This window comes from Eubalaena glacialis, chromosome X (assembly GCF_028564815.1).
Source record: "Eubalaena glacialis isolate mEubGla1 chromosome X, mEubGla1.1.hap2.+ XY, whole genome shotgun sequence".
NCBI lineage: Eukaryota > Metazoa > Chordata > Mammalia > Artiodactyla > Balaenidae > Eubalaena > Eubalaena glacialis.
Window position 1 is genome coordinate 9,206,301 of NC_083736.1, and position 26,754 is coordinate 9,233,054.

The window sequence follows — 26,754 nt, forward strand, 5'->3', positions numbered from 1 at the left end:
GTTCTCTTAGAAGTTTAATTTTTATATTTTACAGTACAGGGTTACTTAGTTATCCTCTGGAAGTTTTATCATTTTTTTTTTTACATCCTTATTGGTCATTGTTGACTGCCATATATATCATCAATACCAATACAACAAGAAATGCTTACTTCTTGGAAAATTCTCCCATAGTTGCCCTTTATTTTTCTCAATCCCTAGTTCATAATTTAAAGTTTGTACTTTGGACAGTATAGACTGGATCCTCTTTAGGATTTTCTTTGTCAGGATCCTGAATTTAAATGGGACTGAAATATATGACATGAAATTCATGAAATACAGAAATGCATGAACTTCTCACAAACCCATTTAAGTAAATTCAGTGAAAGCCTAATTATCCCTTGGTATGTACTAGGAAGTGTGCCAGGTTCTAGAAAGAGATAACAAAATCTTCACTATCAAGGGATTCAGAAAACATCTAAGAGGCAGAGATAAGAGAACATTCTATTTTCTATGAGCTCTTGCTGTAGAAAATAAGGGACGTGTACTCTGCTACTTTGGGGTTTAGGTTTTTCACCTACAAAATATGCTGTAATATCTAACTTAAGGCTAGTTTAAGAAAATCACAAGCCACATCACCTAAATTGCTGCTCTCCTTAAAGTGTCATTGGTTTCACTTTCAGATTTTTCATCATTAGTATATAGGAATGATGAAAAATCTGAAAGTGAAATTACGAAAACACTCCCATTTACCACTGCAACAAAAAGAATAAAATATCTAGGAATAAACCTACCTAAGGAGACAAAAGACCTGTATGCAGAAAATTATAAGACACTGATGAAAGAAATTAAAGATGATACAAATAGATGGAGAGATATACCATGTTCTTGGATTGGAAGAATCAGCATTGTGAAAATGACTCTACTACCCAAAGCAATCTACAGATTCAATGCAATCCCTATCAAACTACCACTGGCATTTTTCACAGAACTAGAACAAAAAATTTCACAATTTGTATGGAGACACAAAAGACCCTGAATAGCCAAAGCAATCTTGAGAAAGAAAAACGGAGCTGGAGGAATCAGGCTCCCTGACTTCAGACTCTACTACAAAGCTACAGTAATCAAGACAGTATGGTACTGGCACGAAAACAGAAATATAGATCAATGGAACAGGATAGAAAGCCCAGAGATAAACCCACGCACCTATGGTCACCTTATGTTTGATAAAGGAGGCAAGCATATACAGTGGAGAAAAGACAGCCTCTTCAATAAGTGGTGCTGGGAAAACTGGACAGCTACATGTAAAAGAATGAAATTAGAACACTCCCTAACACCATACACAAAAATAAACTCAAAATGGATTAAAGACCTAAATGTAAGGCCAGATACCATCAAACTCTTAGAGGAAAACATAGGCAGAACATTCTATGACATAAATCACAGCAAGATCCTTTTTGACCCACCTCCTAGAGAAATGGAAATAAAAACAAAAATAAACAAATGGGACCTAATGAAACTTAAAAGCTTTTGCACAGCAAAGCAAATCATAAACAAGATGAAAAGACAACCCTCAGAATGGGAGAAAATATTTGCAAATGAAGCAACGGACAAAGGATTAATCTCCAAAACATACAAGCAACTCACGCAGCTCAATGTCAAAAAAACAAACAACCCAATCCAAAAATGGGCAGAAGACCTAAATAGACATTTCTCCAAAGAATATATACAGATTGCCAACAAACACATGAAAGAATGCTCAACAACATTAATCATTAGAGAAATGCAAATCAAAACTACAATGAGATACCATCTCGTACCGGTCAGAATGGCCATCATCAAAAAATCTAGAAACAATAAATGCTGGAGAGGGTGTGGAGAAAAGGGAACCCTCTTGCACTGTTGGTGGGAATGTAAATTGATACAGCCACTATGGAGAACAGTATGGAGGTTCCTTAAAAAACTAAAAATAGAACTACCATACGACCCAGCAATCCCACTACTGGGCACATACCCTGAGAAAACCATAATTCAAAAAGAGACATGTACCAAAATGTTCACTGCAGCTCTATTTACAATAGCCAGGACATGGAAGCAACCTAAGTGTCCATCAACAGATGAATGGATAAAGCAGATGTGGCACATATATACAATGGAATATTACTCAGCCATAAAAAGGAACGAAACTGAGTTATTTGTAGTGAGGTGGATGGACCTAGAGACTGTCATACAGAGTGAACTAAGTCAGAAAGAGAAAAACGAATACCGTATGCTAACACATATATATGGAATCTAAGGAAAAAAAAAGGTCATAAAGAACCTAGGGGCAAGACAGGAATAAAGATGCAGACCTACTAGAGAATGGACTTGAGGATACGGGGAGGAGGAAGGATAAGCTGGGACAAAGTGAGAGAGTGGCATGGACATATATACACTACCAAACGTAAAATAGACAGCTGGTGGGAAGCAGCCGCATAGCACAGGGAGATTAGCTTGGTGCTTTGTGACCACCTAGAGGGGTGGGATAGGGAGGGTGGGAGGGAGGGAGACGGAAGAGGGAAGAGATATGGGGACATATGTATAGCTGATTTACTTTGTTATAAAGCAGAAACTGACACACCATTGTAAAGCAATTGTACTCTAATAAAGATGTTAAATAAATAAATAAATAAATAAAGTGTCATTGGCTGATGAACCGGAAGAATAATTGACTTGTTCCTGAAACACCTGAAATAGGTTTCAGATTCCATATTTAACTCTAAGATTATTTAGCCACCTATGCTAATATTCCAGTTCATTAAGGAATTAATATGTGTTATTTTATGGATAGGCAATAAATTTCACTGAAATTTTAGATATCCATCCACCCTTCTACAATCATATGTTAATGTGTCCAAAACTAGTAAACTTTTGTTCGTCATTTTTGATTTAAGCATCTACTTATTATTTGAAGAATGTGCATCACGTACCTTAGAAAATATCAACTTTCTCTTTGCCCAGACGCTTTTTAAAATGTCTCAGGGAATTTTCATCTTTTCATTTCTGATCAGGTGGAGATCTGTACATTCATAACATTAGACTTGTTCTTAACACCAAGCTTCCTGTAGCTAGCTCCTGTTGCTCTTAGAAGTGGGCGCAAAAGGTTTAATTCCATAGGTCTGTCCTGATTGTAATCATAGAACTGGAAGGTCCTTGTACTTATTGATGGATTATATTTTTAAGTTATGTGTATACTATGATAAATAGTGTTTGCATTTTTAGGAATATTAACTTGTTGCTTTAATAGATAGTCCTGAGGTTAATATGCATTTGAAAAGCTATTATAGAAACACACTTTACATCTGTAATTCTCAGTGTTTTCCCAGGGCCAGAAGCTTCTGTCTCAGCTGGAAACTTGTTAGAAATTTAGAAATGCAAGTGCTTGAACCCCACGCCAGGCTTACGAAATCAGACCCTCTGGGGGTGGGGCCCAGCAGGCTGTGTTTTAACAAGCCCTCCACTGGATTTCAACGCATACTCAATTTTGAGAACCACTGCTTTATATAATTCGTATTTTGAGGGGGGGGATCATATATATACTTAAGTTGAGAAATAGCTCTTTTCTTCTTTTTGATGTTGTGTCCTTTTTTTGTCTATTTGCTTGTTTTGTGTTACTTTTGGTATTCCGAGAAAAGTAGGATTCCTGCCTATCCTACTGCGGTTATGACACAAGACCACCTAGCTGCTGAAAAAATTAAAAGTCACTGTAAACATTTTAGCTTCAAAAAGCAATCTACTTAAAAAATGCATTATTAGAGCAAAAATAAGAGGATGATTAATTTGAATAACCTAGCAACTTGGGACTGAAGAAAGAACAATGGCTTAGAGTCAGAGGAACTTCAGTCTAACACTTAAAGGTTAAGTCGGGGTTTATCAACCTCAGCACTACTGACATAGTGGCATTTGGGGCCAGATAGTTTTATGTTGGGAGGCAGGGCTGTAGGATGTTCTGGCAGCACCCCTGGTCTCTCTACTCACTAGAAGCCAGGAGCATCTTCAACCAAGTTGTGTCAATCAAAAGTGTCTCATTGTCAAATGTCCCCCCAAGGTGGGGGGGGGGGAATAAATAGCTCCCATTTGAGAACCACAGGGTTAAATAACTTGGACCAGTTCCACTAGCCCAGCAGAAATTCTCAACCTTGGCTGCACAGAAGAATCAATAAAAATACTAATGCCTTTGGTCCATCCCAGCCTGCTTGTATCAGATCTCTGTGGGTGGGCTCAGGGAGCCACAGGTACGTTTTCAAAGCTCACCTAGTGGTGTTAAGGTGCAGCCAAGACCTAGAAGCACTGCACTGACATCACTGTGCCTTAATTTCCTTATCTAGGAGATGAGTGCAATACTATTTGTTCTAACCGCCACATAGGACATTCCCAAGATTGAATGAGAGAGCGCTTGTGAAAGCACTTGTTCCACAAAGCATTAACTGTGTTAAGGGCAGCAGACAAAAATAATGCATTTGAAAAAGTTGCTATGGAAATGAAAAGCTGTATTCAGCCCTTGATTATGAATTAGGATGACTTATATTCACTGTCTCTTAGACACACATCTCATCTACAATAGGGAAGAGACATGGGGAATTCGCAAAGTCTCTCTTGGAAGTAAACTCGTAGCATTCTTTAGTCCTGGATGGACAGAAAACTGTATCAAATCAGATCAAATTGGTCACACTGTGTACCAATGATAATGTGCACATCTAAGATCAAATCACTAATCTTTCCATCCTCTTGGCTCTCAAGAACTCATTTTAATAAGTAGGAAAAATGCAGATCCATCTGAAAATAAATTGCCTCTTTAAAAATTGTTAGAATGTAGAAAAATCATATATATTAAACGTCTGGTATAGAAGTCAACTGTGTCCATATGTATTATTTCTTTAAAAAAAAAAGATTAAAATATCTAAAACAAACAATACCAAATGTTAACAGTTATTAAATCTGAGTGACAGATTTTTGTTTGATTTTTTTCTGTACTTTTCTTAATGTTTGAAATATTTGATTAAAACTAAAAGAAGATGCTAAAATCAGTTTGAACAAAGCACTAGAGAATACTCTGACGGAAAATAAAGGACAAAACATGTTTTAGTTGGTGTAAGGTGACCAAGAAGACCCCACAAGGATGGTGAAACCAGCTATAGGCAAAGGGGCTCCATCTCACAGTGCCTGGCTCAGTTTACATTGCTGGCATATGCAGGTAGGAGACGTCAGGCCTTTGACATTCAAGACCAGTTTTGAACTTGCCCAACATGTAAGGAAATCTTATTAGTTTACTTTTGTCAAATGTTCTACCAGGGTTTAAACTAAGCAACCTATTATGAAATATCTGCTACTACCCTCCTGTACTCCTTTCTAATATTTCTAGAAACCAATATGGTAGCACCTGTGACATCTTACATAAGACAGTGAAAGGACAGCCTTTTAGGCGCATCTTTCAAAAGAACCAATTTATGGGACCTCCCTGGCGGTCCAGTGCTTAGGACTCTGCACTTCCACTGCAGGGGGCATGGGTTCAATCCCTGATCAGAGAACTAAGATCCCACAAGCCGTGTGGCGTGGCCAAAACAAAACAAAACAAAACAAAACAAAAAAACAAAAACAAAAAAACCCCAATTCCCTTGAAGTCCTACCATACACATGTGTGGGCTTGATCAGATAAGTAAGTAAAACAATTTTTCTCCTGGAGTAGGAGTTGGCAAACTGCAGCCCGGGTCCAAATCCAGTTTGCTATCTGTTTCTATAAATATGGTTTTAATTTGATACAGCCTGGTCTGTTCCTTTACATATAGTCTCTGGATGTTTTCAGTTATAATTTCAGAGTTGAGTAGTTGCAACAAAACCTGTGTGGCCTCAAAGCCTAACATATTTACCATCTGACCCTTTGCAAAAAACTTTCATACCTCCTGTCTTAGAGTGTAAACATATAAAATTTTCCTATAGATAAAAATAAGTAATTGGAGAGGGCAGACAGCAGAAGCAAGAAGAACTACAATCCTACAGCCTGTGGAAAAAAACCACATTCACAGAAAGACAGACAAGATGAAAAGGCAGAAGGTTATGTACCAGATGAAGGAACAAGATAAAATCCCAGAAAAACAACTAAATGAAGTGGAGATAGGCAACCTTCCAGAAAAAGAATTCAGAATAACGATAGTGAAGATGATCCAGGACCTCGGAAAAAGAATGGAGGCAAAGATCGAGAAGATGCAAGAAATGTTTAACAAAGACCTAGAAGAATTAAAGAACAAACAAACAGAGATGAACAATACAAAAACTGAAAGGAAAAATACACTAGAAGGAATCAATAGCAGAATAACTGAGGCAGAAGAACAGATAAGTGACCTGGACGACAGAATGGTGGAATTCACTGCTGCAGAACAGAATAAAGAAAAAAAAAATGAAAAGAAATGAAGACAGCCTAAGAGACCTCTGGGACAACATTAAACGTAATAACATTCGCATTATAGGGGTCCCAGAAGGAGAAGAGAGAGAGAAAGGACCAGAGAAAATATTCGAAGAGATTATAGTCGAAAACTTCCCTAACATGGGAAAGGAAATAGCCACCCAAGTCCAGGAAGCGCAGAGAGTCTCATACAGGATAAACCCAAGGAGAAACACGCCGAGACACATAGTAATCAAATCGGCAAAAATTAAAGACAAAGAAAAATTATTGAAAGCAGCAAGGGAAAAACAACCAATAACATACAAGGGAACTCCCATAAGGTTAACAGCTGATTTCTCAGCAGAAATTCTACAAGCCAGAAGGGAGTGGCATGACATATTTAAAGTGATGAAAGGGAAGAACCTAAAACCAAGATTACTCTACCCGGCAAGGATCTCATTCAGATTCGATGGAGAAATCAAAAGCTTTACAGACAAGCAAAAGCTAAGAGAATTCAGCACCACCAAACCAGCGCTACAACAAATGCTAAAGGAACTTCTCTAAGTGGGAAACACAGGAGAAGAAAAGGACCTACAAAAACAAGCCCCAAACAATTAAGAAAATGGTCAAAGGAACATACATATCGATAATTACCTTAAACGTGAATGGATTAAATGCTCCAATCAAAAGACACAGGCTCGATGAATGGATACAAAAACAAGACCCATATATATGCTGTCTACAAGAGACCCACTTCAGACCTAGGGACACATACAGACTGAAAGTGAGGGGATGGAAAAAGATATTCCATGCAAATGGAAATCAAAAGAAAGCTGGAGTAGCAATACTCATATCAGATAAAACAGACTTTCAAATAAACAATGTTACAAGAGACAAGGAAGGACACTACATAATGATCAAGGGATCAATCCAAGAAGAAGATACGACAATTATAAATATATATGCACCCAACACAGGAGCACCTCAATACGTAAGGCAACTGCTAACAGCTATAAAAGAGGAAATCGACAGTAACACAATAATAGTGGGGGATTTTAACACCTCACTTACACCAATGGACAGATAATCCAAACAGAAAATTACTAAAGAAACACAAGCTTTAAATGACACAATACACCAGATAGATTTAATTGATATTTATAGAACACTCCAACCAGAACCAGCAGATTACACGTTCTTCTCAAGTGCGCACGGAACATTCTCCAGGATAGATCACATCTTGGGTCACAAATCAAGCCTCAGTAAATTTAAGAAAATTGAAATCATATCAAGCATCTTTTCTGACCACAATGCTATGAGATTAGAAATCAATTACTGGGAAAAAAATGTAAAAAACACAAACACATGGAGGCTAAACAATACATTACTAAATAACCAAGAGATCACTGAAGAACTCAAAGAGGAAATCAGAAAATACCTAGAGACAAATGACAATGAAAACACGATGATCCAAAACCTATGGGATGCAGCAAAAGCAGTTCTAAGAGGGAAGTTTATAGCAATACAAGCCTACCTCAAGAAACAAGAAAAATCTCAAGTAAACAATCTAACCTTACACCTAAAGAAACTAGAGAAAGAAGAACAAACAAAACCCAAAGTTAGCAGAAGGAAAGAAATCATAAAGATCAGAGCAGTAATAAATGAAATAGAAACAAAGAAAACAATAGCAAAGATCAATAAAACGAAAAGCTGCTTCTTTGAGAAGATAAACAAAATTGATAAACCATTAGCCAGACTCATCAAGAAAAAGAGGGAGAGGACTCAAATCAATAAAATTAGAAATGAAAAAGGAGAAGTTACAACAGACACCGCAGAAATACAAAGCATCCTAAGAGACTACACAAGCAACTCTATGCCAATAAAATGGACAAGCTGGAAGGAATGGACAAATTCTTAGAAAGGTATAACCTTCCAAGACTGAACCAGGAAGAAATAGAAAATATGAACAGACCAGTCACAAGTAATGAAATTGAAACTGTGATTAAAATCTTCCAACAAACAAAAGTCCAGGACCAGATGGCTTCACAGGTGAATTCTGTCAAACATTTAGAGAAGAGCTAACACCCATCCTTCTCAAACTCTTCCAAAAAATTGCAGAGGAAGGAACACTCCCAGACTCATTCTATGAGGCCACCATCACTCTGATACCAAAACCAGACAATGATACTACAAAAAAATAAAATTACAGACCAATATCACTGATGAATATAGATGCAAAAATCCTCAACAAAATACTAGCAAACAGAATCCAACAACACATTAAAAGGAACATACACCATGATCGAGTGGGATTTATCCCAGGGATGTAAGGATTCTTCAATATATGCAAATCAATCAATGTGATACACCATATTAACAAACTGAATAATAAAAACCATATGATCATCTCAATAGATGCAGAAAAAGCTTTTGACAAAACTCAACACCCATTTATGATAAAAACTCTCCAGAAAGTGGGCATAGAGGGAACCTACCTCAACATAATAAAGGCCATATACAACAGACCCACAGCAAACATCATTCTCAATGGTGAAAAATTGAAAGCATTTCCTCTAAGATCACGAACAAGACAAGGATGTCCACTCTCGCCACTATTATTCAACATAGTTTTGGAAGTCCTAGCCACGGCAATCAGAGAAGAAAAAGAAATAAAAGGAATCCAAATCGGAAAAGAAGAAGTAAAACTGTCACTGTTTGCAGATGACATGATACTATACATAGAGAATCCTAAAGGTGCCACCAGAAAACTACTAGAGCTAATCAATGAATCTGGTAAAGTTGCAGGATACAAAATTAATGCACAGAAATCTCTTGCATTCCTATATACTAATGATGAAAAATCTGAAAGCGAAATTAAGGAAACACTCCCATTTACCACTGCAACAAAAAGAATAAAATACCTAGGAATAAACCTACCCAGGGAGACAAAAGACCTGTATGCAGAAAACTATAAGACACTGCTGAAAGAAATTAAAGATGATACAAACAGATGGAGAGATATACCATGTTCTTGGGTTGGAAGGATCAATATTGTGAAAATGACTATACTACCCAAAGCAATCTACAGATTCAATGCAATCCCTATCAAATTATCAATGGCATTTTTTACAGAACTAGAAGAAAAAATCTTAAAATTTGTATGGAGACACAAAAGATGACCCCGAATAGCCAAAGCAGTCTTGAGGGAAGAAAATGGAGCTGGAGGAATCAGACTCCCTGACTTCAGACTATACTGCAAAGCTACAGTAATCTAGACAATATGGTACTGGCACAAAAACAGAGATACAGATCAATGGAACAGGATAGAAAGCCCAGAGATAAACCCACGCACCTATGGTTAACTAATCTATGACAAAGGAGGCAAGGATATACAATGGAGAAAAGACAGTCTCTTCAATAAGTGGTGCTGGGAAAATTGGACAGCTACATGTAAAAGAATGAAATTAGAACACTCCCTAACACCATACACAAAAATAAACTCAAAATGGATTAGAGACCTAAATGTAAGACCGGACACTATAAAACTCTTAGAGGAAAACATAGGAAGAACACTCTTTGACATAAATCACAGCAAGATCTTTTTTGATCCACCTCCTAGAGTAATGGAAATAAAAACAAAAATAAACAAATGGGACCTACTGAAACGTAAACGCTTTTGCAAAGCAAAGGAAACTACAAAGAAGATGAAAAGACAACCCTCAGAATGGGAGAAAATATTTGCAAACGAATCAACGGACAAAGGATTAATCTCCAAAATATATAAACAGCTCATGCAGCTTAATATTAAAAAAACAAACAACCCAATCCAAAAATGGGCAGAAGACCTAAATAGACATTTCTCCAAAGAAGACATACAGATGGCCAAGAAGCACATGAAAAGCTGCTCAACATCACTAATTATTAGAGAAATGCAAATCAAAACTACAATGAGGTATCACCTCACACAGGTTAGAATGGGCATCATCAGAAAATCTACAAACAACAAATGCTGGAGAGGGTGTGGAGAAAAGGGAACCCTCTTGCACTGTTGGTGGGAATGTTCATTGATACAGCCACTATGGAGAACAGTATGGAGGTTCCTTAAACAACTAAAAATAGAATTACCATACGACCCAGCAATCCCATTACTGGGCATATACCCAGAGAAAACCATAATTCAAAAAGACACATGCACCCTAATGTTCATTGCAGCACTATTTACAATAGCCAGGTCATGGAAGCAACCTAAATGCCCATCGACAGACGAATGGATAAAGAAGATGTGGTACATATATACAATGGAATATTACTCAGCCATAAAAAGGAACGAAATTGGGTCATTTGTAGAGACGTGGATGGATCTAGAGACTGTCATACAGAGTGAAGTAAGTCAGAAAGAGAAAAACAAATATCGTATATTAACGCATATATGTGGAACCTAGAAAAATAGTACTGATGAACCGGTTTGCAGGGCAGAAATTGAGACACAGATGTAGAGAGCAAACGTATGGACACCAAGGGGGGAAACCGGCGGAGTGGGGTGGTGGTGCTGTGATGAATTGGGAGATTGGGATTGACATGTATACACTAATATGTATAAAATGGATAACTAATAAGAACCTGCTGTATAAAAAAATAAATAAAATTAAAAAAAATAAAAGATTACTTTTAATGGTTAAAAAAATAAGTAATTGGACAAAATAAAATGTTTTACAATATTTTTTATATTGTAGTCATGTGATAATGTATATTTATACTATATTTTTCTTTTAACACCAATAAACCAATTATAAAGATTAAAGTATTAATTACCACCTTTTCTCTTTTAAAAAACTGATGTGGTCTACCAAAAAACTTAACAGAGGATGTGCTGATTATTAATTTTTAACGTGTTGTTAAAATATCACTGTTTGACCATCTCTGAAACTGGCCCTTTCCTAGAGTAAATTATTTTTCTTATATAGCTATTTTCAGTTTAATAACTGCATTATAGGTAAAAACACGTATGGAAATTTATTGACCAAGAATTTTCCCTTTTGAAAGAAACAAAAAAGTCATATTTGTATGCGAAAGAGAAATATAAAGTAACAATTTCTTTCAGTCCTTTAAAAATAATTACCTTAATGGAGAGTAAAGATGACATTTATGTGTCAGCATAAGTAATAGCCTATTTTTAGTTTATTTCACATGCCTGGACTTTCCAATGTTTGGGGAAATTTTAGGAAAAGGGGATACTTTTGTAGTTACATAAAATTGTATCATTCCCAGAAGCCTCATAAACTGAAAATGAAACCTTAATGATATCCTCAAAATGACCTCAAAATAGGAAAATGGTAAGTAATAAAACAGAGTGCAGAACTATGGTTGTCAAGGCAACCATAATCATAATTCCTTTGAACTTTAGTGAAGCATCCACTGCAGTTCAATATAAGTTCATGTTTCCTTAGGAAGCGTATATAAATTCAAAGTCATTATTATCTACAGCAGTATCATTCTAATCAAGCAGGTGATGACAGGGATGTAGAACAGGAACTGAAACGCCCATGGCATTCACCTTGTGGAAGAAAGATGGGAAAACTGCACTTGCTAGCCTATGCAATGGCCAAGAGAACATTTCTTTCCATTCAACACACACTTGTGGTACTATGCTAGCTACTGCCATGTACGGAAATGTGAGTCCCATACGTAGATAATGGAATAAACACAGATTAAATGAGCTACAATCCCCTTGTAGATCCCCATAGCCTTAGAGAACTATGACAAACTACAGAATGGCTGGTATGCACAATCCACAGATTACGATTTGAAGACCTTTTCCCTAAAGGTGAACATTTATGACCATCAGTTTGCCTTCATAGTGAAGAGAAGAAAATCTTTTCCATACAATTTTGAGGAAGCTATTACTACTCATTGTATCTCATTTGATGCTGTCTTTAGGACGGAAGAGGATGTTGTTTATCCCAGGAGATGGTCAATATCTGGGAGGTTGGGCAGCCAGAGGTTGCCTCGATGGACCCTAAACAATCTCTGCTAATATTTTCCAACTCAGACACTCCCCAGTCTGAAAGTTTGTAAAGATGGCTGGATGTTTAAAGTCTAAATGCATTTTCCCATGGAAACAACAATATACATAGTTGTTTTGGTTCCCAGGCCAGCTGATATGGTCTCATTTAACCCATAACACACTAGAAATGCAGAGTGGGAAATATAAATATAAATGGGAACACCATTCTTCTCAGACCCTGGAAAAGAGAGAAGATTGTCCATCATGGTATACAGGAATGAACACTGGGTTGGGGACAGAGGTCCCTGTATGTGCCTCTAGGTCAGAGACTGTGTCCTGTGAGTACTGCTGATTCTCCTGGATCCATCTCAGTAGCCTGACCCACCAGAAAAACTCCATCCATAACTTGTTGGATAAATGAAATAATGAGCACCTTGCCATGTGATTCTGGGCTAGTCATTTCAGCATTTCTGAGATTTGGTTTCCTTCCCTGTAAATTAGATGTTTGGGAAGAGTAGCCCAGGGACTATGCTTGTCTTGTTCTCTATTCATATCCCCCTAAGATTCATGGGCAACTCATTTTAACCCTGTTTTTTTTGGGGGGGGGGGTACTATAGGGATAACAATGGTTTCCACGAGGGGCAGATGGGAAGATGTATCACAAGGATGGAGACAGAGTTAGGATAAGCATTTTACCACAGGTGGAGTTTAGAGTAGCATGGTTTTGGAAAGGAAACTGCTGAAAAAATAGACACCTACCAGCATTTTTTACTGAACCAATAATGCAATAACAAACACTCCCCAAATACACCCTCGCAGCAAAGTCCTTTTTGAATAACTCCCACCCATCTTTTGGGTGTCTCCTTTCCTTGATTTTTTTCTTTATTTCTTTATTTTTTGTTTCTAGGACATTTATCACCATCTCACTTACTTTATTTTCTGCTATTTATTGGCTATCTCCTGACACAGTAGGATGAAAGTAACAGCAGGGCAGGGATGTGTCTGTCTTGCTCAGAGCAGTATCTCCAAAACCTAGAATAGTGTCTGCTCATAGTAGACATTCGATACATAGTTATTGAATGAATAAATGAATAAACGGATGAATCACTGAATGAGAGAAAGGACTGTACTCTTCTTTAAATCTAAATAAAGGAGTTAGACATTTCAAAGTATGTATTTTCCAAAGAAGAAAAGGAGGTATTAACTGAAGACAAATTTTGGAATATTATTGAATCTAGTAGGAGAGGAATAATTATTTTTGTCAGAAAAACTAAGGTAAGGAGACCCAATACCCCAGACTACTACCCATTAAGTTCAGTAACCAGAGTGGTTGCTTAGATAAAGATGCTCTTGACATAACACCTATACAGGGATACCTCAGAGACATTGTGGATGTGGTTCCAGACCACCGCAATGAAACAAATATTGCAATAAAGTGAGTCACACGAATTTTTTGGTTTCCCAGTACATATAAATGTTATGTTTACACTATATAACGCAGTCTATTAAGTGAGCAATAGCATCATGTCTAAAAATGTACATATCTTTATAAAATATTGCTAAAAAGTGCTAACCATCACTTGAGCCTTCAGCAGGTCATAGTAGTAACATCAAAGATCACCGATCACAGACCACCATGACAAATATAATAATGAAAACGTTTGAAATATTGTGAGAATTACCGAAATGTGACAGAGACACAAAGTGAGCAAATGGTTTTGGAAAAATGGTGCAGATAGACTTGCTTGACGCGGGGTTGCCACACGTCAGTTTGTAAAAAATGCATTATCTGTGAAGTGTGCTAAAATGAAGCACAATAAGATGAGTTATGCCTGTAAACATGTATAACAAAGGAATGCTGCTTGGATTTTAGGCTATACTAAGGCCTGGGAGCCAACCTGGTACAGTGGAAAACAGCTCAAGTCAGGAGACGCCAGACCTTCAGAATCGGGGGTGTGCATTTGAATTCTTGCTCTGCCTCCTAATGCCTATTGACTTTGAGCAGTTAGAGAACCTCCTACGTTTCAGTTTTGTCATTTTAAAAACTGGAATATGATCCATGCCTTGCAAAATTGTTCTGAGGGTGAAAAGAAAAGATGTAAGTAAACCCAGGAAATAGAGGGCCTTTAATAGGTGACAGACATTCTCACTGTTGCTTGCCATCACACTCCTACCTCTGCCCTCACTAGCAGCAGCCTTATTCAAGTCCCTAAATCCCTCTGGTCTCCAGTTCCCTTTCCTACAAAATGAACAACTGGGTTAGAATGATTCCAAATAGATCTGCCACTCTGAAAACTCTGTACACTCAATTTTACTTCCCCAAGTATGTAATTAAGGGGCTGGGTGAAACAGACATTTTAGAGATAATCCAGATTGATCTAGAGAGGCTTATTAAGTATTATGAATTGTCTGTGTTGTAATTCTATACTCATAACCTTAAAGTATAATTTTTCCTTAAAAAACCCTCTGGAAGAAAAGTTTTCCTTGTCTCAGCAATTCCAACTCCAGATAGTTTTCCAATGTTTGGGAGGGGCTGAAGGGGCCCAAAATTATAAAGATGAATGTAATTGGGTGCTGAAATCTTCCTTTTGCATTTATGACTGTGTCCTGAAACAGAATCCTAGAAAAGAGAAGTGTGGTTCAGAAACACCAAGAGACCTCCTAAGAATCCAGCAGGATTTCATATACATTTCAGTTGATTTACACCGTAAATTTGTTACTCATTTGCAAGTTCCCACATTTATAATGCCCCAAACAGGATGAATTTGACAACTTGTGAATCAGAAAAAAGGAAGAAAATCAAGTTACTAAACAAATTATTTTCCCTTTGGGTCATATGCACCTCATAAGATAACTCTGATGAAGCACCTACATCACAGAGATATTTACTTAGGATGAGCAGAAAATAATTTACTTGCTGCCATCTAGCCTTTAAAAATCCTTAAAAACTTTTTATATATTCAAAGAGCTCCCAGGGGAGAAAAATCTTTTAGGTCTATAACTTCTGCTTTAAAAAATGGCCTGAAATATTTCCAAATACACTAGTGAAAAAGAACTCTCTTGAGTACAAACACAATCTTTGGTACCTTGAAGCATATGCTGGTTTGAACAACACACCTTTGGGTCATATTCAAATTACATAACTTTGGTCAAATTCAAATCACACACACACACACACACACACACACACACACACACACGCGCGCGCGCGCGCGCGCCACACTGCCCCACCCACTTCTCTCATTTCCTCCTAATAACAACCAGAAAACGGAATGTTTTACTGCAACCATACACACCCTTTCCATTTGCATAAAAATAATGCCTTTAACCCATTAAAGAAGCACAAGAACATAATCAGGGCTGAAATTAGTCAAAATGAATAAAAAGTTTTTAAAGTAAAAATAAACCTTAAATTCTAATGTAATTTTACCTGGATAAACAGCTACTATGTTAAAATAAACATCTGTATCACACAATTAAATACAGGTGACCTAGAAACGCCCAACTTACAAATATCCTGTACATGGGAACAGCCAAGCCAAGCGAGCGGACGAGGACCAGGGCAGGCTCTCCCCAGCTTGAAGGTGGGAGAAGAATTCCCCTAGGATTCACCTTAGTCTTTCCCGCTGGACACCGACGGTGGTGGTGATCAAAGAAGGGGGAAATGGGTAGCCGTGATTCTCGTGCCACCAAAGTACTCCCTTCCCACCATGCTCACCAAGGAATCCATTTCCTATAAATGTTACAAAGAGTGCCTCGGTTCCCAGGCCGGTCCATCAGAAGTCCGCTGGACCCAAAGTGCAGCTGGAACTGTGCTATTAATACTAGGCTGACTTCCCATTTGGAAACCAACTGCAGCCCTGACAGTGCTCGTCAGCTCCGTTATGGTTAAATGGATTTGTAGGCGGTCCTGGGAGCCTGCCAGTTAGAACATCCTTTCTGTGGGAAAATTCCTGCCGAGGCCCAAACAACTCACTGACAAACACAGTTGTAGACCACACGTTGGGAGACCCTTAGGCACTGACAAATCACTCCTCACCTTCTCCTTCTGGAAGTGCTTGGGTGATCATTATAGTAAACCCTTGCACAAATAAACATGCGGCAGGTCCAACACTCAGCACATGACCTGCTCCACGGTAACTAATGGGTATTTTTGCTGTCATCATGCATGTGACAACAGATCTACCCCTTCCCTGACACACACACACACACACATACGTCCATACAGACACATTACATACATGCACACATACACACACTCCGCCATACAATGCTCCATACAAATACTTTTTCATCTATACAGAAATGTCTTTGTCTTTTCTTGGGGAAAAGATGAACCATAATCAAGGCTTGAGCTCTGTACTCTAAATGTTGTTCTTTTGCTCTGGGGATTGATTTGTACTTGTTCATCCATATTCTCAACTGGCTCTCCCAAGCCCAAAAGACAACTGTGGGACAAACAGTCAAAGTATGGAGATGCTCAGCCATGGGACAGGAAGTGAAAGAATCGTAATCAAGATTAGACCTGGGACCTAAGTAACATCATGCTCAAATCAACTGAGAAACTCACTATTGCATAGTAGTCCTCTTAAATTAGTGAGACTTACTCGTGCAAAGGATACTGCTCTCACCAATGGCAAAGAGAATTTGGTACAAGTTGATGAATTACAATTTCAAATAGTTCCACACACACACACACACACACACACAGAGCTAACAAGACAACAGATGAGATGTCGGATGATTACACTAGCAGATTGTAATCTGCTAGGAAACGAAGGATATTCACAGCCTACGTGCCTTAAAAACACACACGGTTAACCAGTCCAAATGAAGCAATGGTCATGCTGAAGCAGGTACATCCTGTATACCCTCAGTTTATGGAGCAAAGGAAGCCAAGGCCTTTATTATTTACTTCAAGACAGCACAGGAACCACTGGAGACCAGAGTAGTGTATGACAGAGCAGAGGGTCTTCCAAATCTGATATCTTCTTAAGTCACTTGATCAGGGTCGTCAATTAAAGGGCAAGGGCAGACAAGGACCAGGCTCACTATAGTGACTTGTCTTCCAGGGAGGGGACCAGAAGAGAGATTTCAGCACACCTGAATAAGCTCCCTTAATTCTCCAGTAGAGAGCCATAAATGACACTTCAGCTCAGGTGTTGTATCTTTCTTACTTAACCATCCAAAGGATAAAATATTCTAGCACCCATGGAGAATCTGAAATGAAGTAAGAGCAGATTTAGGTTTATTTCTTAAAATAAATGCCTGAGAATGATCTTTCAAGTTGGCATATAAAATATCAATATATCAATACATATGTAGGGACTTCCCTGGTGGTGCAGTGGTTAAGAATCTGCCTGCCAATGCAGGGGACACAGGTTTGATCCCTGGTCCGGGAAGATCCCACATGCCGCAGAGCAACTAAGCCCGTGCGCCACAACTAGAGAAAGCCCACGCACAGCAACAAAGACCTAACGCAGCCAAAAATAAATAAATAAATTCATTAAAAACACACACATGTATACTTTACACTACGTATACATCCTATGTTTACCCAGATTGATGTATATATACTGTGTATATGTATACAGACTATTTTTTTTCATACAATGTGGATCTTAACCCACTTGAAAAATGCCTTCAAAGTGTATTAATGAGTTCAAGCATACTCAGTTCCACATCCACCTGTGGGTAGCTAATTATTGATAGAAATTACTGCCTCACTAACTAACATGTTTCCAAACTGAAGGTAAGTTACAAGTATGCACATCTGCTTCGGTTGTGAAAAGCATGATCCTTTGCACCACTGCACAAATTTCAACAAAAATCTGCCCTCCAGGGTAGCCACAGCTCCTTGGGCTATTCAGTCTGATCAATACACAGAGGTAAGCCCCCCCAAGAAAGCGTTCTCTTAAGGCACTTGGAAAGACGTCAAGAAAGAATTTCCGCATCCAAGTTAGGTTAACCTGCACGGTGTAGTGGAGACAGAAGAAGGTATTCATTCCACACAGTGCTTTCTCCCAGGCAAAAGTATTTTAAAATAAAAACAATGGGGAAAAAAGTTCTAATTTCAAGTCACTCTGAGAACTAAACTCCTTCTTTTCAGGGAATTTACCCAACTTGACCAGTGCTTAGAAGTGTCGATGCAGAAGCAATCTGCAAGTGTCGTTTGACCAGAAGCAATCTGTCTCAGGCAACAGTAATGCTTACGCTATACTAAAAAAAAAAAAAAAATGGATGGCAGATATGTCAACCTGGGCTAAGTTGTCCCAAGGGCCACACCTATTTCTTGATAGTTGATCATACCCAGTGTAGGATGAGTTTGAATATGTGGCAAGTGGCCCCCTCACCCCACATTTCCATTCCCTCTTCCCTAATTGTTCCACTTCCTTTCGGCACTTTCTGGTCACCCTCCTTGACCTCATCATCGAGGAGGGTGTGCCCATAAAGTGGCGCACCCTCTCCAATGAAGTGCCTGGGATTTCTAATGAGACAATCATCTTTTGTGGCTGCATCAGGTAAACTTTTCATGCAAAGAGATGCTCAGAATACCTGAAAGGACAGAGCACCTACCATTTTTATTGTTGTTGTCAAGGTAACAAAACAGGTTGGATCTGTGGTGCCAACTGGCTAATACATGGTTATATATATGGGAGAATTTGGTCTTTCATAAAAGCTGATAGTGATAATGCTGGAGCAGTAGGTAATCTTTACCATCTCACACTTCTTTAGTGGTTTCCGTTATCTACCAAAGAGAATCTAATAGTGGTGAATGTCCATACTGGTTAGGGTCAGTGTACAACACCTAGCCCACAAGATTGTTGTGATGATTAAATAAGATAATAACTGTAAAGTGTTTAAGACAGAGCCTGGCATCTAGAAGGAGCCACCACTACCACCACCATCACCATCACCATCATCATCATCATCACTATCATTATAACCATCATCACCATCATTATCACCACCACCACTACCACCACTACCATCACTATCATCATGACCTCCACCACCACGACCATCATCATCGTTTCTTGTGAAATGATGACTATTAATTACAGAATTTTAGTTAAGAAAGGAATGTGCTCTATGGTAGAGTAAACTCAAAGGTAAACACAGTAATATATAGTTCTTTTATATACAGGGATGCCCCAATAGTGTATCAGCCTCAATATGTTTTCCCCACAGACCATCAACACACTTTTCTCCCATTACCATGGAGCCTGTCCCCAAAAGGTTTAGGTAAATGACCAATTTCAGTGAAGTACTGGACAAATTTTTCTGGAAACTTACCAGATATAAAGTGTAGCAGAAATGGTTATACATTCAGATAGACTTAAGAACTATGAATATCAGGTACTAATTAACAAAGAGGGCAAAGCTACAATGGCAGGCACTTGGTCCCACCTGTCTCAACATCTTCATCAAAAACTTACATAAAGGTATAAGTCATGCTTATCAAATTTGTAGGTGACACTAAGCTAGGAAGAATAGACAATAGGAGAGAGAATTAGAGTTTTAAAATACAGTTTAAACTTACATATAATAATTTAATTAGATCAAAAGTTTAGAATGAGACTAAAATAAAAAGATTCAAAAAATTAGAGAGGTTTGCTTTTAAATTGTAACACAATTAATGTGAGATAGAGAAGCAATTTGAGGAAGAGGTAGAGCTCTTAGACTGTCCACTAAGCTCAAATGAAGTCTGACAAAAGTGCTAAACGAGGTAATGGAAACTTGGGCAGCATGAAAAGAACTTTAGAATCCAACTTGATAAAAATGATAATGCAATGGACTCCACCCAGGTCAAAGCACCCCTGGAGCATCAAACTCTGTTCTGGAGGCCACACCTTTGAAAGATATTGACCCATCCAGCAAGCCCTGAAGGGAGCAGTGTGGATGGGGAAGGGAAGGTTCTGGATATACCATCATTTAATAAACCTTTGAAGTCCACAAGAGGAATCGAGGCTGTTTAGTCTGGAGTGGCAGAGACTGTGGGGTATGAGAAATGCTGACTTAAAATATCTGAGTGGCCACCAGGTGGATTCAGTAGCAGATCTGGCCTATCTTTCAACAGAGCAGATTTGAAATGACTGAATGCGAATTCCAAGGAGTAGGCCTGGGCCTTTCCCAAGGAGACTCTTTCTAAAGAAAACATTTACCCAAGGATAAGTGACTTAGGGGGAAGAGGGCTCATTAACACTCAGAGGTTCATGCAGATAACCATTTGGTCATCCATTCCCAATATGGCGAAAAAGGACTCCTGCTTTGGGTGAGAGGCCAAATACATGACCTTTGAGGTCCCACCACTGTGATTCAATTCTCCTACATTGTTTCAGTGAAATATATGAAGAAGAAGCAGGGGTTCATTAAGGGATAAGGGGAGGCTTAGCAATGAGAGAGAAGTTTATTGATGGCTTTGGGTGGCTGAGGTGTGTAGCAGGGTGGTGTAGTCTCCATGATAAATGGATTCATGTTAATTAATAAAGGCCTGAACCAAACTTTAGAATTTTGTTTAAGGCTGGTCCTATGCTGAAGACAATTGAGTGGAAGGCAGTTTTGCCAGCATCCTATGGGCTAATCCATGCCCTCTGAAGAACGGAACGATGCCTTATGTTTTTTCACGTTCCCTACAACACTTTAGGTACTAGGTACATGGCAGGAGCTCACCAACCACTTGCTGCTTGGTTAACTCTCCACTTTTTCTCCAAGGGATTCAGGTTAAAGAATGAGGAATAATCAGCCAACAGTGGAAACTCTAGTTTGGCAAAGCAGCTGTTTGCTTGACTGCTTTCGCTAGGGTACATGACTCTAACCTGATTGGAAGTATTTTGACGTCAGAATGATAAAAATGGTTTTGGCTGCTTTGTGGCAAAATAACATAGTGTCAATATGGGGGGTTTTTCTTAAATACTTTCATCACTGCTAATTTTTTTGTCTTTTGAAAAACATTGTTATACTTTTCTATGTCTGGTGGGACATTAATGAATTTTGCTAGACTGTGCTTCAATACTGTAATGATTTAATATAATTATTTGATATAATATTCTAAGATATATAGCATATATATTTTAATATGTGCACATTTTAATATCTAATAAAACTTTCTAGAAGATTTACATCCATCTAATCACTATATAGTTAAATTATACCAAAGCAAATTGAGAATTTAGCACATAATTAAATAACATAAAATATTCACGTTGCCTTGACCCAGAAATGAGGAAAATGATGCTACAGCGTTAAACAAGTTTAAAACATTATTGCAGGGCGTATTTGCTAGAGGGAGTATATCTTCAAATATCCCCAGTGCCTCTTCGTTGCTATGTTGGTAATGTGCTTAGTACTGAGACTGTGCCTCTAATGAATTCGTTTTCACCTTTCTTTGCTGGGGAATTTCATCACAGCTATATTACCTGCCAGTAGATGATAGTTCAGGCCAACTGAGAATGCCACCACTTTCCCTCCTGCTGTCTCTGAGTATTTCACTGTGGATTTTAATTGCAATGGTGTTGTGCTTATGACCCACCCCCAAACTGCACTGAATTGGGAAGTCATTTTCTTTTAGTCACCTTTTATAATTAATATCAAAATGACAGATACATACACAATGCATCATTCTTTACAGACATTAGTTCATCATTGGACGTAATCACTCCCAGAGCACTGGGGATGGATGAAATCCAAGGGGCTCTGATTCACAGGATTCCTGGCTTTTCTCCCATTCAGTCGGTGGGAAATTCTCTTTTCAAGTTAGAAGAGGGATAGAGTTAAAGAAATCTGCACCCTACACTCTCATGATTTGGCTCATGTCTTTATTGGTTTCCAAATCTGATGTGTCTTTTGGTTAGTTGATCAGACTTCTAATTCTATCCATTGCATTCAAATAGCTGTAGTATTTTTTCTCCTTTCTTCCCCCAAAGTTGTAGCATTTTCAGATATGGGGTCTCTCTGGCTAGCTGCACAGGACTGCCTGAATGACACACAGCATCTCCCCTCTGTGCTAAGAAGTCACTTAAAGCCCAGGGATTACACTGGGCATCCTACAAGTCATGACCAGCAGTGACCTAGGGACACAGTGATTTGCTTAATAAATATCTGCTATGTGGACAGAGGAGCTAGAAATACCAACCAGGTCTGCTTTTTCTCGAACTTGGGTCTTTACTATGACTTTTTAAAAAATTGAGATAATTCACATACCATAAAAGTCACCGAAGTGTGCAATCTAATGGGTTTTAGTATATTTGTAGACTTGTGCAACCATCACCACAATCAATTTTAGAACATTTTCATCACCCCAAAAAGAAACCCATACCCAATAACACTTACTCCCCATTCCAATCTCCCCCAGTCCCTGGCAACCATGAATTTGCTTTCTTTCTCTATGGATTTGCCTATTCTAGGTATTTCATATAAATGCAATCATACAGTATGGGGCTTTTGTGTCTGGATTCTATGCTTAGCATAATGTTTTCAAGTTTCATCCATGTTGTAGCATTTATCACTCCTTTTTGTGGCTGAATAATATTCTATTATATGCATATTTCACTTATCCATTCATCAGTTGATGGACATTTGGATTCTTTCCTCTTTTTGGCTATTATAAATAATGCTGCTATGAATATTCATATATGTGTTTCTGTATGGACATAGGTTTTTATTTCTCTTAGGAAGACATCCAGGAGTGGAATTTCTAGGTCATATGATAACTCTATTCTTAACTATATCTTAATTGTCTTCCTCAGATAGCCATGAATGATCTCAATTCTTCTGCAAATTCTCCTACAATTTAGTAACTCTATTGCCTTTTTATAAGAGAAAAATCAGTTTTGGATATTTCATTCTATTTTATCATCATAAAGGTCACCCATTCATGTCTAGCAACAGTTTAATGCAAAGTCCTGCAGAAAGTCAAAATTAAATCCTAGGTATTTATCTTCCTAAAAATAAATTCATCTTAATTTAGAAAAATTCTGTATATAACAGAATGGGTAAATTCTCCATTGATTAATAATACAAATGGGCCAATCCGAATTAGTGATGTGAGAAAAAACTTTTTATATGCAACCTTGCTTTAAAATATTCAGGAACACATAATCACTCAGAATAAAAGAAGAAGAAACAATTAGAAAGTAAGAGGGACTTATTTATAATTAACAAATTAATTCTGTAAATGTCTCTTAACGGAAGGTTAAAGGTAACCAAACGGTCTTGCTCATAAGTATTGTCAATATAACCTCCAAATCTCATTTAACCTTTATTAATAAAAGGCTTGTTCAAAATGTGTATAAGTACCAAACCTCCTATCACCATATTTCAGTGCATTCAAAATTCCTAACCACCTTAGCATAAGCAGTATTAAACACTGTAACCGTGCACCGTATTGCTTCACACTTTAAAAAAATATTCCTTCCCCTGTCTTCTAAGAAGATGCTCTCCAAGGATATTATAGACTTCAGATTTGCCTTCTTTCTCCTGCCTCCTTCAGCATCAGTGAAATCATTTTGTAAAATCCATTTTGTAAAATGGGATCGAAGACCATTAGCAATTTATCTATCAGTCACACAGATAAAATTTGCCTTTGAATCTTATACAAATACCATCCACAAACACAAAATGTTTTTTCCACCTTTTTAGTTGACTAAGAGAAATATACAAATACATTCCCTCTGATACTTCACTTTGAAGGCCCTCGTAAAACAAGAAGAAAAAACCATATAAAATAAAGTTGAGGTACAAGATTTTCGAGCAGTGTCATTCCGACTGGCTTTGATTTTTTGAGATGGCTACTGAGTTCCACAAATTGCTAACGAGGCCATCACCCTTAAAATCCAAGTGCTATGCCTTATCCCCAAATGGATGTTAAGTATGTTAAGGGAAGTGAAACTTCTAGGGTCAGCAGCAGGATGGTGTTGACAAGGAAAGCCACATGCATGGTGCAACGTGGGTTATTTTTCAAACTGGCTCCAAACTTTAAAAAGCCCACAAACACACATTAGGGTTGCCTTCCTTCCACCACTCAAAACAATCCCAGTTCACCTCGAACCTCACTCTGCCCAGGTCCCGTGCTTGGAATACATGCTATTTCAATATTTACCTCAGGCAAACAACATTAGCAAGGCAAATTTTTCTCACGTTACTACTTGGCCAAGTACATAACTCTGAGGTGGTCTGCTCTGCCTGGCATTTTTCCATGTGCATGTAACATTTACATATATGTATATAATTCTCACCAACGCAGAGGTAACTGTTAACCATTTGTATCTTAGTAAGAGGGAATTAATAAAGTAACAGATGTTGTATGAATTTCCTTTATAATATCAATGACATACAAATTCCAGATATGTATGAATTTCCTTTATAATATCAGTGACAAATTGTGAACTCAACTCAGCTGGTAAAGATAAGTCCACTGAACTTGCTTTTAGACAACCCGAGTTGGAATTTTTCTTCTACCAATAACTAGCCATGACCTTGGGAAAGTTACTTAACTTGGTTAGCAGCCTCTGTTAGTTGCCGACCCAACAGTCATTTCCCCCTCCCTCCTGCTTCCTAACAGAGGTCTGATGTTGTTTGGCTATTCGACCCTCCCCCGTGTGATAAAGGGTAGATGACCAATCCCTGGTTCCAACGACAGATCCTCATTATATATTTTTAGTCAGTTGCGGTTATACTATTCCATTTGCCAGGACTGTTTTAAGAAGGGAAATGGATATCAGATTAAGTTCCATTGCATAACAATTAGAAAAAGAGCAAGAAATAAAAATAACAGTGGCTTTAAATACGATGCAAGTATAATTCCCTCTGGGGGAAGAGAAGTCAGGTGTTAGGCAGCCTGGGGCCCTGCAACGGCATCAGGGCCGAGGCTCCCATGAGCTTACCTGACTGTCGTTTCACTCTGCTGCCTCGGGTCCCACATGGCTGCTTGGGCTCTGGACAGGACATCTGTACTTCAGCCAACAGGAAGCCCTCATTGGCGGGGACTTAGTCACATGGTCACAATTAGCTGTATGGGAGGCAGTGAAAGGTAGGCAGAGAGAAGGGGCAGCAACCGGCAGTCATTGCCACAGCATGTGACCCAATTTCAGCCAATGAGATATGCAGAAGCTTCTAGGAAAGTCTCCTGCTAGGAAGGAGACAAGGAAGAGGGGGCCTGTACTTCTTCCTGCGGTCACTGTTGTATCTAAATATGATGTTAGGAACTGATGCAGCAATCCTGCTACTAGCCTAAGAGCAAAGCTAACACACAAAGCAGGACAGAGCCTGCAGGGAGAAAGACCTCCCACTCTAATACTCTATACAAGGATCCCACGCCACTCTGGATTTCTTATCATGTTAGATTGCAATTTCATTGCTGTTTCATTCTGTTGGAGAGGGAGCATTCTGTTACTTGCAGCTGAATCCCTTCTAATTCATACAACCTGTCCAACAGGCTTTCCAAATTCGAAGATAGTTATTTCTCCCTCTTGGTCTATATTTTCACAAGCTAAAAATTCTAGACATATAAAAGACCAAACAATATAAAATAAAAGGCCAAAGTAACAGTGATTGTTTCAATCACTATTATCAAAATACACCTTGGTTACTGCTAGTTTTATTTTAAAATGAATGCAGAAAACCATATTGCATTCATTTACTCAGGTTATCAAGTATTTCCTATAAAACGTAACAGTTTTGAAATCTTGGCTTCACCATTTCTGGCACGGTGATCCAGAGCCAGTGATTTAGTCTCTGAGAGTCCCAGTTTCCTTATATGTTTTTTATAAAGGAGAAAATACCCATCTCTTTTTAGGAGCACGTGAAGGTCAGACATATACATAAATGACATAATGTCAGATATACAGTAGGTGCTCAATAACTGGCAACTATTATATATCACGGCAGCCACTGAGGACACAAAGATAAAATGAGTAGATCTGGTTCAAAGTTGCATTCCTCCCTTCTTTCCCTCCTTCTTTCATTCATTTATACACATGTACATACATATATATTCCACCTAGTTCCAGAAGGCAAATATAAAAATTACAGCAATGTTTTAATTTATAGAATAAAGTGTATACACCAAGGAACTATGAGTAGTCAAAGAGCAGAAAGCAGGAGGCAGAAGATGACACAAATGAGCAGAAACCATGAGGGAAAGAGAAGAAGAGAAAAGATATTAGAGACTAGAGAGAAGAAATAAAATAGAGATAAAAAAGATAGAGTGGATTGAGGGAGCGAGGGATGAAGGGAGGGAGAGAAAGAGAGAGACGGAAATAGTGAGTGAGTGGGTGAAGTTGAGTCTACAGCCTGGTAAATGTCCACCATCACTAAAGACTCAAATTTTGCACAGTGATGAGTTCCTTCTGCGTTC

General features: G+C 38.2%; 1 protein-coding gene across 6 annotated transcripts in view; it reads right to left on the reverse strand.

Moving 5' to 3' along the window:
* The window catches only part of ARHGAP6 (Rho GTPase activating protein 6), a 485,829-nt gene that overhangs the window by 182,558 nt on the left and 276,517 nt on the right, over nt 1–26,754 (reverse strand). The window contains exon 1 of one of the 6 annotated variants that reach the window (XM_061178427.1): nt 25,283–25,407. The exons of 4 other annotated variants lie outside the window; for them this stretch is intronic. Coding sequence is in view for 1 of the 2 variants with exons in the window: in XM_061178425.1 (XP_061034408.1) it covers nt 16,117–16,128 (12 nt within the window). In the remaining variant the exon portion in view is untranslated. Of the gene's footprint in view, nt 1–16,116; nt 16,214–25,282; nt 25,408–26,754 lie in introns of those variants that run through there. One more of the 6 variants, XM_061178425.1, reaches the window with a different exon arrangement.